Source organism: Rissa tridactyla, chromosome 1 (assembly GCF_028500815.1).
Source record: "Rissa tridactyla isolate bRisTri1 chromosome 1, bRisTri1.patW.cur.20221130, whole genome shotgun sequence".
NCBI lineage: Eukaryota > Metazoa > Chordata > Aves > Charadriiformes > Laridae > Rissa > Rissa tridactyla.
The window spans coordinates 152,762,480-152,780,184 of record NC_071466.1 but is presented as its reverse complement, the minus strand read 5'-3'; the positions used below and the strand labels follow the sequence as shown (position 1 = coordinate 152,780,184).

General features: G+C 50.4%; 2 protein-coding genes across 4 annotated transcripts in view; both read right to left on the bottom strand.

Moving 5' to 3' along the window:
• The window catches only part of LOC128914855 (sodium- and chloride-dependent GABA transporter 1-like), a 67,261-nt gene extending 62,167 nt beyond the window's left edge, over window positions 1-5,094 (bottom strand). Inside the window, exon 1 of the mRNA XM_054214521.1 lies at window positions 4,991-5,094. The gene's annotated coding sequence lies outside the window, so the exon portion shown is untranslated. The remainder of the gene's footprint in view (window positions 1-4,990) is intronic.
• Window positions 1-17,705, bottom strand: part of LOC128914848 (sodium- and chloride-dependent betaine transporter-like) — a 65,858-nt gene that overhangs the window by 6,432 nt on the left and 41,721 nt on the right. For 2 of the 3 annotated variants that reach the window (XM_054214494.1, XM_054214509.1), the window contains one exon: window positions 12,567-16,619. In XM_054214494.1, coding sequence (XP_054070469.1) covers window positions 16,476-16,619 — 144 coding nt within the window. In that variant the 3' untranslated portion in view covers window positions 12,567-16,475. Of the gene's footprint in view, window positions 1-12,566; window positions 16,620-17,705 lie in introns of those variants that run through there. The other variant, XR_008468450.1, reaches the window with a different exon arrangement.

Genomic DNA, 17,705 nt, shown 5'->3' with positions numbered 1-17,705 from the left:
TTTTCCTGCTGCAGCGCAGCCAAGCCAGAGAGGAAATCTGTGTCCCACTTTCAGATGCCAAACTCTTTGTTCTTCTTGTCTATGAAAACGGAGAGATAATCATGCCCCACAGCCCCAAGGCTACTGAGAGCCTCCACTTGTTCATACCCTTTTTTGGGGTGGAAAATAGAGAACAGCAGATCCAGCTCCCTCCACAGGAACCACGCACGAGCATTGTTAGCCAGCAGCCCCTTGGCTGAGGTTTTCCTTGAAACAGCCCAGAAAACGTGCTCATTACCCAGTAAGGGCATCATCCCCTGCTGTCTAGGATCAGCCTGCAACTAGCTGGGCATTATAATCTCTACTACTTTAACACTCAGAGCTCCTTTCTCCTCTCCCTACTTCTTGTGCTAAGTGCTATACAGTGGTGCAAAATGAGCATCTCTTCCCCTCGGGGCCTGTGATATCAGGAGATAAGGCAGGTGAAGGAAAGGCTGTTGTCCCCATGCCTCGGCTGGAGACCCAAGCCACAGCTCACACAGCCGGACCACACCAGGGTGCGGATCCTGACCCTCTGGTGCCAGGCGCAGCTTTTACTGCATGAGCATCTCCACAGGGGCCAGACACAGCTCTCACTTGCTGTATCCCCAGTGAACAGGACCCAACGTCATGGGGAGGTTCACCCCCAGTAGAAGGACATTAGTTGTTTGCTCCTTGTGCCCATTCAGTTTTTCTAGAAGAAAAACACATTTGCAGCTGCACGCCTTCAGCCTGATTTTTGTTCTCCTCAACACAAAATCCCAAAGTGTGGCAGAGCTTCTCTTGGAGGGAGGAGAACCACAACTAAATGTGCCAGAGGTCTCCACCAGATGCTGGGAGAATCACAGCAAGGTCACCAGCAAACTGGGGAGCCTTCGTTAGCCAGGCTGCAGCTGTCTTCCTCCGAGCAGTATTCATGGGCTGGGGAGCAGGGAGAAGGTAGGAGAGGAGGGAGGGAAGGGGCAGATGAGTTTAGCCCATTCTCCAGTGCCATGGAGAGTGGGGAGGGTTTCACCTAGGGAGCGAGGCACCTCCTTCAGGGTCAGAGTCTCTTGGAGATAGATCGGAAGGAAGGGCACATACATACTCCCCTTGAAACTCTCCTGCAGCTGTACAGGCAGGGAAGCTCAGCTCCACTGTCAGAGACTGTCAGAGTTTGCAGAACCTCTGCAAAGTGGTGCCAAGAGCCTGAAACACTGTGTTTCGGGCTGATCCTTGGGACTGCAGCACACAAGGCTGGGAAGGGCAGCCCCAGCTCCAGGCAGAAGCAGCTGTACCTATTCATCTCCTATGGATGCCTCCTAGCCTGCCCCCAGAGTCCTCCTCACTGGAGACTCCTGTCCAGGGAAACCTGCCCAGGGTTTCACCTAAGTCCTGTTACAATGTCTTTACTGAGCCATCATTTAAGCTCCCATCATCTCCCTCCAGCCCAAAGGCGCTGTGAGAAGCTTTCCACTTTCCTGACTGCCAACACCATTTCTGGGTGCTGCTCCAGGACTACCATCCTCCCCCTCGCCCTGCCTGGCAGCACCGGTTCCCCAGATGGGAGCAGAGGGCTCACGTCCTGCCTCTCCACTGCAGCAGAAATGCCCTCCCCAGCCTGGGCTTTTGCTCGGGGTGAGGGGCTTTTGAAGTGGAGGCTGGCTGCTGCAGCTGCCCATTAACACCAAGGGGAATCCAGTTGGCTCCACATGCCAGTGGCAGCTGGGAAGGACACTGTCTTCCCAGCAACTGGCATCTTTCTTGACCAAGGGGACATTCCGATGTCAGTGGCAATGGCAACTGAAGAAATTTAGGCATAGCAGCGGTGCAGCTGATGGTAAAGCATAGACAACACCTGCTCCTGCTTTGGGCAGCATGCCCACTCCATGCTGCCCAAGTTGAGCACCAGGCAGGCCTGTCTGTCCCTATTTGCTCACCTCTCCAGCACCTTTTGGGAGGCAGAAACCATCCTCCACCCTGCATTGTCCTCAGGGTGCTAAGCCCCTCAGCCCCACATCCAACCCACTGTGGATGGAGGAGAGCTCAGCATCTGCAGCAGCCCTTCCCCAGGGACGCTCACGGGGGCAGGTGGCTCTTCCCCACCACTGCTGCAATGCTCCCTCCCCCGACCCCAGCACTCACATCCCCAAGACCAGACACTGCTGTCCCAGTGGATGCACCTACCTGACAGTGACGGCCGGTGGTGGGTCCTTGGGGTGCACCGAGTTGCTCACAGAGACACCAGCCGGGGGAGGCACATACTGACCTGCTCCCGCATGCAGAGGGGAGCTATGAGCCCCTCCTGCCGCGGGGCCCCTCTCCCCCTGCCTCACCCCACGCAGCTCCTCATTGCCCGTATCGACGAGCCCTTAATGAGCTTTGAGCTCACGTCCAGTCAAATCAACACCCTGCATGTCGCGGGTGTGGGGCGGGGGGGTACCCAGAGCCACTGGAAAAACACACGTCGCTGAGAGAGAAAAGGCTCCAAGGGCATGGGCAGGAGGGAGGGCAGGAGCATGGGCAAAGGGCCTGGGGCCAAAAAATGGGGGGAGGCAGCAGGCGAGTGGGTTTCATGGGGTTGGTTGCACCCATGTTGCTGCAGCAGTTCCTGCGAGGGCGGCTGCAGCAGTTCCTAAGAGGCCATGCTAAAAGCACCGTGCACACCCCTTGCCCTCCATGTTTGTGGTTGGACAGTGGTCTCCATCTTCTCCATGAGCAGGGCTGGATGCAGAGAATGCAGAGGTCCGGCACGCCGTGGGCGGCAGGGAGGTTGGGTCTCCGTCCATGAGCTTCTCCTGCTTTCACACAGCCCTGCCCAACGTGGCCCTTGCACAGGGCCAGGCTTGCGAAAGCACAGCCCTGCGAAGGGGGAGCAGGGCAGGCAGGGCCCAGAAAGAATCATCCCAAAGGACACCATGGTGTCATCGACCAGGTGCATGACTGACTGTGAGTCAGGCTTTTGGAGTGGAGGGGGAAGGGGAAGGAAAAGGGATATTTCTCTTTTGAAGCATCAGGCACCAGCCACCAGGCAAGGAAAGGAGCCATATGCGAACGACCAGTTGCTTGGTGTGTAAACCCTGTCATTTTCTCTAAAAGGGGTTGCGTTGAGTCTTTATTTCCCTTTTCTTTTTCTTTCTGGGGCCCAAGACAATTTGCAGCCACTGGGAGCATGGAGAAGTCTCTCTCAAAGGCAGCGTGCGGGAGCTGCCAGCTCTGCCAGCATCGCCTCATTAGCAGCAGCATTTTCAGAGGCACAGGGGAAGGAGCCCAAGTGAATTAAAGTATAATTCTGCCCAGAGATCGCCAGCAAAAATGACACCTTCTCACTTACCAGCTCCTCTCTTTGTGTGAAAGCAGAGCTAGGTATGCCTAAATTAGCAACAAAAGTATACTTAGCAGCTTTCACTGCCATGGAGACAACGTGGCTGGTGACCTGGATTCCCCCCATAACCCCCAGTCTGTACCCAAGGGCTTGCTCCACCCCAGGCATGACCCCACACCAGCTCCCCAGGTGCTCATGTGGGCTGAGGGTACCCCAGTAACCCCACATGTTTTGTCCCTCATTAGCAAAACTCACCTTCTTTAAAGGTCCCTGGTGTCTCCTTAGAGCAGGCAATCACACCCATAACCCATCACAGCTAAACCCAACGCAGCTCATCTGCCAAAGCCCTTGACCCATACGGATGGGAGGGGAAACATCCTGCTGTACATCTTTGCCGAGGTTGCTGCCTGTGGTCCCATCTACGTCTGTGCTAATATCCTGCCAACAGGCTGTGTTTAAAGATCACGTTTCAGGCTAAGCAGGCACTAGAGGAGCACGGAGGAGGCAGTAAGACACCCACCTGGTTATTTAGGCCACTAAAAGAGAAAGACGGTAGTGCCAGGAGGGCTGGCAAGGCTGGCAAGGGGGAAAATGGAGAAAGAAAATTATTTTTGCTGAGTAAACCCAGGAGGGTTTGAGAGTCGAGTGGGAGGATTGAACGCAGGATGAAGGCATCCTGAGAAAAAGGCATCCTCTCCAAGCTGAAGCAAATGCTGTGAGCGGGAATCCCTTCTGAGAGCGAGCTGTGAGTCCGACAGGGCACCCTGATCCCCCTCCCCTGCCTGTGTTCCCCATGCCACTCTGTGATCTTGAGTGCCTCCTATTTAGCAGCTAATAAAGTTAAAAGAAAGGTAAACTACATCTACCTCAGAAATCTTTCCTTTAGACTCTTGTCTGGGATATAAAACAGCCAGTGAAAATGTGCTGCCTGCGCTCCCTAGAAAACCCATTCTGCATTTATGCACGCGAGCACAGCCTTGCACTGGCCAGACCCGCAAGGACAGGGAGCCTGTAGTGCAGAGCAGAGAAATCATTATCGCCCATCACACCATGGAGCTCTGCTGGAATTACTGCCGGCAGAGTCATAGAATCATAAAATAGAATGGTTCAGGTTGGAAGGGACCTTAAAGATCATCTAGTTCCAACCCCCCTGCCATGGGCAGGGACACCTCCCACTAGACCAGGCTCCTCAAAGCCCCATCCAGCCTGGCCTTGAACACTTCCAGGGATGGGGCATCCACAACTTCTCTGCGAAACATGTTCCCAGAGTCCCACAGGAGCAAGATCCTGTCCCTGCCCAGTGAGCCATGGATCACGGTGTTTCGGGGAGCTTCTTCACAGCTCCTGGTGAAAGCGGGACCAGCAGAGGTGGGCTTCCCCCGTCCCATGGGGAATGCACAGGCACAGCCCTGGATGTGCTGGACCATGTAGGAGGCTCAACTCTCCCTCACCTGCCAGGCTTGCTTTGCAGCCACCACAGGGCCCAAGCCAGGAAAGGGCTTTTTGAATATAATGCTGTGTTACCAGGTTAGATTTGCTTCATCCAAACAAACCAAATTAGAGCAGGTACCTGCAGATGGTAGTTTCAGTGATGAGCCAGCAGCAGAGCCCCTGGCCTCCTTTTGTCAAAAGAAATTAAACTTCAGCTACCGAGATATCATAACTCACCCTTTCCTGAACACGCCGTGCCTGGCATTAGCCTGTCCATCACTGTTCCCTCTTGGTCTTCAATCTCTCCTCAAGCCCCACTGCTGATGTGACACCTCCTAACATAAAAAGACAGAGAGAGACGGTAGCAGTTTGCTTGCAGAGCAGGTGTAGATCTCAGGCCTGAGGGAACCAGCGTGTTATATGTGTTTTCACAGCTCCCCACAGAGTCCTGGCTGAGGAACACCTGAGAACCACAGCAAGCTGACTGGAAACACTATGTGCCATAGGCAAAGACATTCTCTCCTTTCACTGGAAGCACAGCAAGCCATCTCCTCACCTCACACACCGCTGGCCTGGAGACAAAACAGGCCAGAAAGCAGCCATTGCCACTGAAGGGATAAAAAACTGATTTTGAAAGCAACAAGTGTTTTCTCTACATCATTTGTTGTGCAAGCAGGCAGCGAGTATTGAAGGCACTGGGGAGCAAGAATTTCTCTCAGCATCAGTCTGAGCAACACCTTCCTTTCCCAGAAGAAAAGAAGGTGGGACCAAGAAAAAAATAGAGGATATGGATATTTCATACTTGTCTGGAACTAGACACGGACTGGTAAACCCAAACGAACTTGGGATCATGCCTTAGAAGAGAAGCGGAATTTGTTTGGAAGGGTGGGATTTGGAGCTGTTCTCTTGGTTGTTGTCCATAAACATTCATGAGACTAGATTTTGATTCACCAGTGTGTTCCCAGAAAATGGGAGCTTGGCAGATACTCAGACAAATACTCGCTGGCTTGAGTATTTGCATTTGAAGCATTTGGGCTGCCACCTCCAAAGCTTTTGGTGGCTTGGGAAGTATCCAGCAAAAGAGCCCAACCCCACCATATAATCCGGGTGAGTAAACACAAGTGCAAAGAGTGTTTTCTGAATAACAGCTATTGGATGCAATGATAGCAGTAAAAGCAGCCAAGTAATCAGGCTAGCCATCTCTTGGTTTAAAATTCATTTGCAAAAATCATTAGCACAATCATTGTAAAATAAGCAGAAGTATAATCACTTGAGGATAATTTGCAAAGAGGAAGAGGGCTGCACTCACTGAAAAGAGCTGCTACTAGCTGTGAGGTGGCCTGGCTCTGACTCAGCCCACTAAGTCCACCACCTCCACAGGGAAGCAAAGCTGGCCAGCACAGCAGGTGTGGCAGATATTGCTTTTTTGAGCCCAGTCTAAGGCATGGCCTTCTCCTCCACAACCCCAGCGATCCTGTCAACCTGTTGTGGGGACCAAGCTGGCTTGCCTCCTTCCTCCCTGAGCAGGCTCAGAGCTCAGGTCTGGTCTGACTCCTGCCACCCAAGTCATCCTCCCCAACACGGTTGTCAGTAAGGTATAGACAGGGAAAAAGTGGGAGACCAGGGTAGGTAAGAAGGACAATTCCTGTGCTCAATCCTTCCAGCTTCCACCCACAGGTGCTATACAGGACTCCCAACACAGGTGGCCTGTTGAAAACTCCCCTGGTGGGGCCTAGGGTTGCTTCATCAGCAGTGGCTGAGCTGTTAATACCCAGTAACGTAATCGCCTCCCAGCCTCGCTGGCCTCTTCTCCACAGGAAAGCTGTCAGAACCTGGGCTCCTCCTGATTTTGGCCACCTTGTGCAATTGCTCCCAGTTAAGGTGGGATGAGCCAGTCCCACGGCATAGGGAGAGGTCTTGCCCCACGCTTTTATAGTTCTCCACAGGCTGCCAGCCATGCTCCCAGGGCACACAGCTTCTTTGAAATATCCTTCCCCCAGAAACCTGTACAATACTTTCCGCAGCTAGCACTTTTATTTACAGTTGCCTTCACCCACTGGTCTTAAATCTACATTTATGCCACTTGCCCCTGCAGCTGCTAGGAGCCCTCGGGAGCAATTTCATCTAGAGATCACTTGTTTCAAAGGCTGGGCATTTTTAAATCACTTCCACGGCCAGCAGCGCAAACAAAGCAGAACATGGTGGAAGAACAAAAAATGTACAAGAAATATAGTAAGAACAAAACTGAAAATAACTATGAGAAAAGAAAAGGAATTTCCACCCTGGAGGAGATTAAAGGTGACCCACAAAAGAAAAATAGATTGGGTTGGAGCACTTTTGTTCAGGGCTCGCCTATTCAATTTTTTCCCCTGGAATACTCTGGAGACAGGGAGAACTAGCGAGATAATGTCGCTGGAGATACCAGCAGTAAGACTTCATCATCTGTGAAACAGACAAGTTCTGTTAAGCTCAGTGTTTTTTCTGCTGTTTGTCCTGTGCACTTCACCTTAACTCATGTGGTTGAGAAACACCTGGGAGAAAAGCTTCCTCTGCTAAAGATTTATCAGCACTGAGCTTTTGGTTAGCAAGCGAGACCTGAAGGACCAAGAGTCCTCCAGCACAAAATGAAGAAGATCAATCTGACAACTCCTGAGATGTCTTATGGGAGGACGGGGGGTATTGGGTAGAAGAGAAAGAAAAGGCCACTAAAATAAAATCCATGCATTCAGAGAGGTCACAGTGGCATTTTCCCTACTCTTTCTTTCAGTGAAGGGCCTTCACCTCCAGTTTGTTTGGGTAGAGTACCTCTAGGGGTACAACTGATTTTTCCACTTGATTGAAATATTTACTAAATAGGGCTGTATGAAGTTTCTGAGAGGAGAGAAACACACTGCTTCACACAGGGTAGCATGCCTACAGCTTTTGGTAACGGCTAAAGCACAGTGAAAGCTCAGGCCTCTACACCTTCACAACATCTCCTTCCCTGGCCACAGCAAAGCTGGTGGTGGTGCTTGAGGATGGCCTGTACCTGTGGGTAGCCCAGCCCGTTTGTCTGATTGTGCTGATAACTACAGCACTTCACTGCCACGCAGATTCAGTTTCCTGCTGGCCAAAGCCAGACCTGACTTGCCCTTCCAAAGTGAGAGGTTTAATTACCAGCACCTGCCTCCCAGAAGCTGCCAGAAAGCTCTTGAGCTGATTGCTGGTCAGTCTCTAAGCACTGGCAAGGGTACGACACCTGACTCTGGAATTTCAGCTTTCTCCAGAGGTGCTTTGAAGGCCAGAGTCCCCAGAGCGTGAGAATGCCTGGGGCCATGTGACACAGGGACACTGGTGTCCCCAGGGGGGCCCAGAGGACCCAGGAGGCCATGTACCACTGGTGTCTGCAGTAGGATTTGGGAACAGACTCTGAACACAGCAAAGACTCCCCTTACCCCCATCTTCCCGGCTATCTCCCCTGCCACAGGGCTGTCTGAGTGAAACTGGGTGGCCCCAGGAACCGGAAGCGAGAGCTATCACGGATCCCAGCCATGGGATTTCTGCAGGGAGAAGGATTTCTGGCAGCACTTGTGTAACAGCAGGGTTACAGTACCTACCCGCTGCAGGGAGCTCTCTTAGGTCTTGTCCATGCGTAAGGAATCAGTGTTGCCCATCTAAATCAAAACCAGTTAGGCTAAATTAAACCAGAGCAGCCCACTTTGCAAGCATGATTATTCCAGTTTAAAGACCATTTGGGTGATAGGTGGACACGGTCATGTTGATGAAAGTGTGCCTGTGCCTGCAGGTTGTTTTGATGAATGTAGTTAAAAAAACTGAGCATCTTTCGATCAGTGAAACTGCTCTCTAAGGGACTGTGATGATTTAGCTCTATTGCTTTTAATCCATCCAAAGCAGCGTGAAAAGTAACACTGCATTCAACTTAGCTCAAACTTGATCCTGATGGACTTAATATAAATTAAAGTCAGTGTGAATGGAACATAAATAGAAGTGTCCTCACATACTTTGGAAGATTTAACTCAAATCACATACTGTGTTAAACCAACCTAACTTTAAAGTAAATGTGCCCTTAGGTCTAGTTACATCATTGGTATAACTCTGCCAGGAGAGTGTATGAATTTTTTTCCCTCTTTATTAAGAGGCTTATGCTGATAAAAGCTCTGAGGTAGCTGCTTTAAATCAGCATAAGTACAGTTATACTGATAGAGCTTGTGCTACTCCCCAGTACAACTGTACGGCAATGCTCTGCTATAGGGAGAAGCAGCCTTCTTGCACAGCTGTGTTTGACCTCAAAATCACAGGGGCGTTGGGAAAAATGTGATACAGGTGGAGGAAAAAGAAGACAGATATTGGTATGACGTGCAAGCCAGGGCAAGTTAACAACAGAGGCAGTACAATCACTGCCCACTGCAGGGCAGTACACGGGCCCTGGGGACAAGAGGAGGAGGAAGAGCAAAGGCCCGGTTCCTCTGTGAAGTGCCACGCAGCTGCAATCTCATTTATCAGCACGTAGGAAGGGACGGTGCCTGCAGCGAGAGGGAAAACGTCTCCAGCCTGCAGCCTTGCTGCTGCTTGCCCATGTGATGCACACAACCAAAATGAGCCCTTGTTTGCAGCAATCGTGTTTCACCGCGCCCCGGGGGATTTGTTTCTATTGATAGAATCGGACGGTGGGAAATTGCTTTGCTGTCGTTCGATGTGCCGTACGTCAGCCCGCCCGAGGGACTTTGGCCAGAACACCCCGAAGATGCTGCTGACACCTCTGCCCAGGGTCAGTAAAGCACCCTTCCCTTCCTTCCAGAGAGGGAAGACATTTTGGGAAGTTTTACCAAGATTACAAATTACCTCTACTTATTGTCAAGGTCCGGAGGCTCACAAACTCAAAATGCCCGCAGCAACAAATTTACTTACCAGTCTTTGTCACATGGACATCAGTGGTGTGATTTAAGACACAAAAAATACCAAAGCTTAATTGTCCCCCAGATGCCCTGACACACATGCACCCATGTGGAGATGCGCAACATCTCAGACGAGTATCTCTAACTTTCTGAAAGGGACCGGCCCCCTTTCGCCTTTTTTCTCTTCGCAGGAAGCCTCGTGGGAGCACGAGGACCAAATAGCAAAGGTTTCGCTGCTGCCTCCCCTGACCGCAGGCTGTGACAGCTGCTTGGAGAGATGGAGAGATCCCTCAGAAGTAACCCCCAACCCTAATAAAGCCCAGTTCCAACTCTCTGGAAACCAGGGAAGCTGGAAAGGGGGATGGAGCTCAACCACCCCCAAATGCAAGGGAAATGCTGCCCCTGTCTTGAACTGCAAAAGAGGCTGGGGTGGGTCTCATATTGAAAATTACATTATGTAAAATCTTAAGCACCAAATAACTGTTAAAAGCTGGATCTTTTAACTGATGGCTAGGGCAGGTAAGTCAAAAAAAAAAAAAAGGAAACGAATTCCTGTCATTTTCCCAGCTTGTCACTGTAAAATCAGTATGTTCTGAAAGCATTCAAGTATCCTCCACCCACAGGCTCTGAAAAAAACTATCTGTTCCTGACCGCACCGTTTGCCCACGTGGAGACACATACTCCTGCGCTTGGGCTCCTGGACAAGGAGGTTTACAGGACTGGACAACTGGAGGCTGCCCCCAGGCTCCAGTTTTACTTAGCTAGTAGCTTACGCTTTGGCTGAGCAGGAGGTGTAAAGCCAAGCCCTACAAAAGCAACCGGCAATGAGAGAGCCCAGTGCTGGTGGCAGGACAGGCACCCATGGGACAGGACTGCATGGGGCACGGGAGAGAGGACTCCACCACCGCCTCCCTGTTACGTGACTGACATACACGTCACACCGGTGCCAATGGGAGCCACAGTCCCCTGGCCTGTCTGGGGAATTTGTACCTTATCCAAAAGCGTAACACAGAAAACTAACACTGCCTGGACATGTCTTCCCCAAAGTAATGAGACTGCAGCATCCCAGCACAAAGCCCTCTGCTCCTAGACAGCCTGGTCAAGAAACACTGGGCTCCAGCTCTCAGGTCATCCCCACTTCAAAGCTAGTGTGTGGGGAGGGAGGCGTGTGTCGCACGACGCGGCAACGGCCCTTCTCCAGGATGTGGGAAGGTGACAGGTTGCTTTTTTGTTTGGGTGTGAGTTTATTGCTCCATGAGAAAAAGAAGCTCATTTCATCTCCTGTTGAAATACGATGTCAAGAAAGGCACCAGACTGCCCGTAATCACTCATCCTTCTCCAGAGACCACTATCCACACCATGGCACAACAAAAGCCTCACACTTGGTAAAGCACAATTTAGAAAAGTCTAGTGGCCACTGGCAAATAACAAATAAGCATGAGCACGCCTCCAGTCTAGAGCAGCCATCCTACACAGCTAGAGGGGTAAAACTCCCCATCCTGGCTGCGTCCCAGGCTGGGGAGGAAACTATTCTACAGCCTGTAAAAAAAAAGGAAAAAAAAAAAAAGAACTCAAGAGACCATTTCGCAGCATGGTCTTGGCACATCACCAAAACCAAGACAGGAGAGAGTTGCCCATGACTGGCTTTGCACAGCCATTGAAAGCATTTCTCTCTGGGAATCCCTTTCTTTTCCACATAGCTTTCCAAGCACAGGCTTGACAAACCGGAACAGACAGCTCCGAAAATATGTGTCCTCCTTTGCAGAGAGAGTCATGGGTCAGGGATTCAAAACAGAGCCAGAATCATGCTCCAAGAGCAGTCAAGGGGGCAGAGCTTATTCTGGGTTTCAACACAAAACAGCACTGTTAGCCACGTTTTCCCTCTTCCCTTGGCCCCCGCAAGAGATCCAGGAATAAAGTCTTTGACTTTGACGCCCCAGTCCTTCCCTGCAGCCCCGCAGGAGGAACTGTACGGTAGCATATACACATCTCCTCATCCCCCCAGGTCTTACATTTTAATCTTTATTTTTTGAAAGCTTATATTGATCTACATTAATTCCCTCTTACCCTGTTCAAACCCAATTTAGCTAATTAGTAGGATGTTACTGTACATAGGCACATGCAACCTAATAAAGCAAAGAACAGCAAGATGACCTGACGCTCTCTATACCCTCATGACTGCAGACCGCCTCTTTCCTGGCCCTTCTTGGCTGTGCACCCAAGTCACTCTGATTCTGTCTCTTATTTCTACCCGGGCAAGGCCCACCCCCCTTCAAGATCAGGAAAGCACCTCACCAAACCCCTCCTGCCACACACCAGGGAAGCAAAAGCTCAGGAAAGTCCCCAAATGCAAGCACAAACCACACAGCCACTGCAGAGTACCCGAAACTCACACAACACAAACATGACCTAAGATCTGAGAAACCAGTCTCCCCTCGTCTTCTAAGGGTTTTCACAAACAAAAATGCACTATTTCCTCCAGCTCAGTCCCTATTGCCCTTTGTCCTCTCCTGGCCTTGGCAAGGTGCAATACATGCACCAGGATCAAGGGAAAATCAAGAGCTTTGATCAGGATGGAGCTGTGGCTCCAATCCTTGGTAGATAACCCTTGCGCTAGGGCTATCATGGCCCTAGCTTCTCTCCACCCAAAAAGCTAAGATGAGGGCTGGAGGGAGGGCACAGATGCATCTCCAACTCATTGAGAGCTACAGCAGATCACTGTTCTTTGCCTGAGGGCTCCCATGGTCATCTGGGGCAGAGAGAAGGTTTGAGAGCAAAGCTCCAACCAAGATGAAATGCCACTGCCATCCTCCTCCTCCCAAAAAACTATGTTGAATGTTGGAGTCGTGAAAACTGAAGACATCCTGATGATGAGAAGAAATACATATTACTTCATGCTGGACAATAGTAGAAGTGCAAGAATTCCTATAAGAGTCCTCCAGAGCTTGGATCCATCCTCCAGGGCCAGGATGGAAAGGGCTGGCCAGCTGCCTGCAGCCCAAGGCCACGCTAGGGACACCATGGTGTCTCCCTTCCTAACCAAGAGCAGGGGGGAACAGTCCAGCCAAACCAGGAAACACGTTCATCCAGATGAGGATCTCAGGGAAGAGGCTCAAGAACGATGCATTTCTCTTTGGGAAAAAGAAACTTGCCAGCAGGGCATGGGAAGGGGTTTGATTGGTGCACACAGGGATGGACACAACCTCTCTGGCTGGGAGGGTGGATGAGCGGTGGCAGGAGCGTGGCAAGCAAATAACTTGTAACAACTTGTTTGGCTTGTTTGCCATTTGTTTTATCTTTCGTTTTTCAAATTCTGTCCAGTACAAGTTTTCAGCTATCATTTCCTTTTTTTTCCCATTTGCCATTATCGAAGGAAGAAGGGAGGGAAGGCTGAAGGGGAGGAAACACGAAAAATGGGAAGAAAAGAAATAGAGAATGAAGAAAGGAGAAGGAAAATACAAGAATCTTTGGCTTGATTTCTTTTTTAACAAACTATTTTCCCGGCTTCCCTTTCCAGAGATAGGGGTGAAAATGGTCTTTTAATGAAAAAAAAACCCAAACCTGAAAACCCAGAAGTGGTAATTAGGTGGTTGACAGAAGTCTGTTCTTTCTTCTATATACAGTGTTTTTCCTCCAACCAGGAGGAAAGCAGGTAGCATGGCTACCTCGTAACTTCCCTTGGACTTCAGCTTCAAATGCATCATGTCTTGGCATGTTATCAACAATTACGGGGGGAAAAAGTCTCTCCCTGCCCTCCATACCATCCCTTCAATGGCATATTTACACCCTAGTGGTGCGCAAAGAGGGAGCAGTTTCCTTTCAGACTCGGAGATCTCCGAAGTGCCCACTTCCAGGGGATGATGGAGACCTCTCAGATCTGTCGTATGCACACAGCAAAGCCCGAGATGTTTGTATCAGTTTAACAAACCAGTGCTTGGTCCTTCACCACGCCTGCATGCTGGGGGTCTCAGAGCAAAAGACAGCCATTGGTGGCATTTTCCCCTGTTCCACCCTGCTGGGTGTACCTGGGTCACTGAGCTTTCCCTTAAGCTTCCTGAGACTGCCAATCCCATCCGAAGCATCTGTATTAATTTCCTGATCCTGGGAATTTTGTTATTGCTTTCCATGAGGACAGCAATAACTCCTCTGACTTTATTAAAATATGCTGCTTCCTGGCAGAGTTGGGACGGGACTATCAGATTGTACATCGGCAACAGAGGAACCAGTTCATGCAGTATTTATTTTCAATAACACAGCCCCACGTTTGCGCTCAGAACTGAAAAGTGATTTATTTCTCTCTAGGATTTTTGCAACGTTACCCGACTACTCAGAAAAAAGAGTAAACACATCTCCACCACTTCTCTGGCAGTACGACACTACCTTGCATCTTCAAGACATGGCCGCAGGAGCCAAGGGGTTAAATGTCCCACCAAGGGTCGTACAAGAAACCTGTGCTAATGCCTAAGGGTGGATCTGGATGGCAAGCCCCAGCCCTTTAACTTTCCTTTCTCTTGCTTGAAGACGAGAAGGTAGGTTTCCTTCTCAAAACAAATGCCACCATTGGACTACGGGTGCTGCCAAGGCAGCCGCAGCCCACGCCTGAAACCAAACCTCTCCTGCACGACCCTGACGCAGCTCCGAGCGTGGGGAGGCAGCCGCAGAGCAAGAACCCGCTGGACACCCCAGCACCACCCCAGGGCCAGTGATTTCTCCAGCTGATGGGGCCGTGCCACCCTGTCGCTGCTGCTGCTGGGTGGCAGCCACTGGGTCCATGCAGAGACCCACTGCGGGGAGCTGCTGCCCCCACCAAATCGTGAGCAACACCGCTGGGAAGGAGAGGAAAAAAACCCAACAAAATACTTACCCGCCAGGCCTGACTGCAAGCCTCTGGATGTTAAGCTCTTCCCCTGACTATGGCTGCAATGTGACATTTAGCGCCTTATAAAACAAAAATAAAATAAATGGTGCCTTATGTGATGCTGCAGTCCTTTGCAGGCAACAAGAATGAGGTTTGCCAGCTCTCTCTGCCTTTTACAGTAAATCATCTCCAATCAAACGATAATACCTCAGAGAGGTAGAAATTTTGATACTTGACTTTCAGCGTTCATTCCGCCAACAATTTTTAGGTTTTAGTTTTTAAAGGAAAGGAAATTAGATAGGGGAAAGATCGCCCTATGCTAATTCACCAGTTAAACTCACAGGAAACAGCAGAAGATAAGGTTCCCATAGCAATTGGAATAGGTACCGCATTGCACAGATGAGGCCCGATTTTCCCGCTTACTTTCAGCGCTGGTGGTTTATCTCCACACAGCACAGGGAAAAGCAATTACTTGGAACGAGGAACAAGGGAAAGGAGCCTGTGGCATCTCTGATTCTTTTTAATGGCCATTCTCCGGCGTGGTTTGATGCGCCACTATTGCAACACAGCCACGCACCGGCGCGTGTACCCTCCACCACAGCAAAGCTCCTGGGGGGGATCCTGACACTGTCTTTTCCTGTTGTTTTAACTGTGAAATTCTGATAGGCGTTCAAGTAGGTTTTGGCAGGGAGGTTTACAGCCCCAGCCTCCACAGGACAGAGCTGCGTGGCACCGCACCAAACACCGCTTCCAAGCGCAATCCCTCCCAGCCATCGCCTCGCATTCATGACTACCCTGGCAACGTGAGACCTTTAATTCAACAAAATCTGCTTCCAATGAACCCATCTTACCTATTAATTATCGCTTTATCTTGCCTGAGCGTATGATTATTGCACCCGATTATGTCTTCCTCATCCCCTGAGCAGTCATCTGCAGCACAGCCGAGGGAGCGCAACCCTTCTCCCACCCTCGCCCCAAAGCTACTCTGCAGCACAGAATCAGGCCCATCAATTCCTTCATTAATTCCTCTACAAAATGCCCCAGCAGTGCAGTTAAATTTGTGGGCGTGCAGTCCCCGGGGTCTCATTTCTCCCTGCTCTGCTGCAGCTCTTTTTTTTTTTTTTTACCAGCTGCTCTGGGACTTTTCCTGCACTCCCTGAATTTTGTGAAAGAATTGTCAGATATTCATCTGTTTCACTCTCGGATGCGTTTTCACTAAGCCGTGTAGTTTTGACCAAGAGTGAGCCCCTACACAGTTTTTCCTCAGCCCCTTTCCAGCTTGAGACTGCGTTGAGAGCCATCGTCAATAACTGTGATTGCATCGAGCACCCTGTCACTCTCTTCCCTTTCAGTGACTACTGAAGCCGTAACTACTAACGCTGCAGCCTCCTTTTATCACCGCCTATGATATGTTCCTGGCTCCCTCTCCCTCGTACGTAGGTGACCTAGCAATGCACTTTCCTTTGTCATCCTCCAGCTTCTTATGTACTTCTGAACCAACTTCCTTACTCCCTGCTCTAAGGCCCCATCGTTCTGTGCCTTTGCATCCCTAACTTTGCTCCTGCACACCTTTATTCTCTGCTCTCTCTCACCACTGTGGTTTCCTTTCCTCCTCCAAACACGACCGCTTTTTTTTTTCTTTTTTTTTTTCCTTTTTTTTTTTCCTTTTTTTTTTTTTTTGTTAATAAGTTGTTTTTCTCTTCCCCACTAGTGTCAGTAATGAAGGACTCTTCTGAAAAAAAACCTTGTTGCTCTCTCCCCGGCTGCTGACAGGGCGAGTTGTCCCCAGCGAGTCAAAAGAAATGCTGTCCCTGGTGGGTGCAACCAGCTGGCTGGAAGGAGAGGGTGTCCCAGATGCTTCTGTCTCAGGTGTGAAGGAGAGAAGGGAAGAGCCTGGGAGAGAAAAGAAACCACTTCGGGAAGGAGAGAGCGAATCAGTCCGGCGTATGGAGGAGACTTCCCCTGTGCCTTAGAAATTGGTTTCTCTCTCTGTGACGCTGAGCACCTCCTGGACTGGAGGGGACCATCCCTTGCGCTTCAGTTCGGATAGACCCGCCACGTGCTTCTTTGGCTGCGGCAAATCCTCTGCTGGGGAAATCAGCTGTGTCAGCCGCTGCGGAGAGGAAGTCTCTGTTAATTAAGCTGATAAACAAACTGACACCCAATAGTGATCCACAACCATTGCTGGGGGCAAAGGCATCTAGAGAGCTAACGTTCCCAGCTCCCTGCTCCTTTCCTGACGAATGGCTGTGAAAAGGAGAGGAAGGAGAGCAGGCTCGCTTTAACTGCTCTCAGTGACCATTATTCCTCCTGTGGGCTCAAACCTGGGCCATGGATTGACAATCCGACATACAGGGCTCCTCACAAGCATGGTTCTGGGAGAAAGGATGTTAGAGAGTAGCCCCACAGACATTTTCTATGACCATGGAAAAACCACCCAAAGCTCCCTATGCCAAGGAGCTGTGCTTCCCACTGATTTTTGGTGGGATCTGTGGAGCCTTCCAAATGGTCTGGCCATCAGAAAGTGCCGGGCGTCTCCGACTATGGTCCGAAACAGGGTGGCGGGTGATACCTACCCCTGTGGCGCTTCCCTGGTAAAGCAGCCCTTCCACAGACTGGTTCCTGCCCCCAAGCCATGCCAGCTCCCTCTCGCAGCCAGGCAGGCCATGGTGGGGCAGGCACCAGCAGGGGCTGTGGGGCAGCTGCCTGCCCTCAGCTCCCCCCATCCTCCCCAATGCCACCAGCGCTGCAGGCTGTTCCACACACACGGACGCTAGTGTTGTCTCAGGTTTGGGGCAATTTATCCTTAAAAAGAAAAATGCAAAGAACTTGGAGCTCTTTGGGCAAAAGTTGCCAGCCCGCAGAGAGAGCTGCTGTGAATTTCTGGGTTTTCTCATCCCATTTTTGAAGCCCCTCTGGTACCTCACTGTCCTGGTTTAAGGTAAAACAGAACCAATTTTCTGTTCTGTAATTTTACTTTTTAGCTGGGCCACTTCTAACTCTGAAATTAACAGCATATTGTTCAGAAACTGTTCGTTCTCAGAGTGATAAGACCTGATTATACCAAGGAATGGTATGCAGAGAGACTCGTGCTTATACTTATCGCTATAACAACCAAGGTCAGCTAACTTCGTTATTTACTTTCGGAAGCAGAAAAGCTTAGAGGGGTCACACCTGTAGGGAGGAGATGACCCAAGAC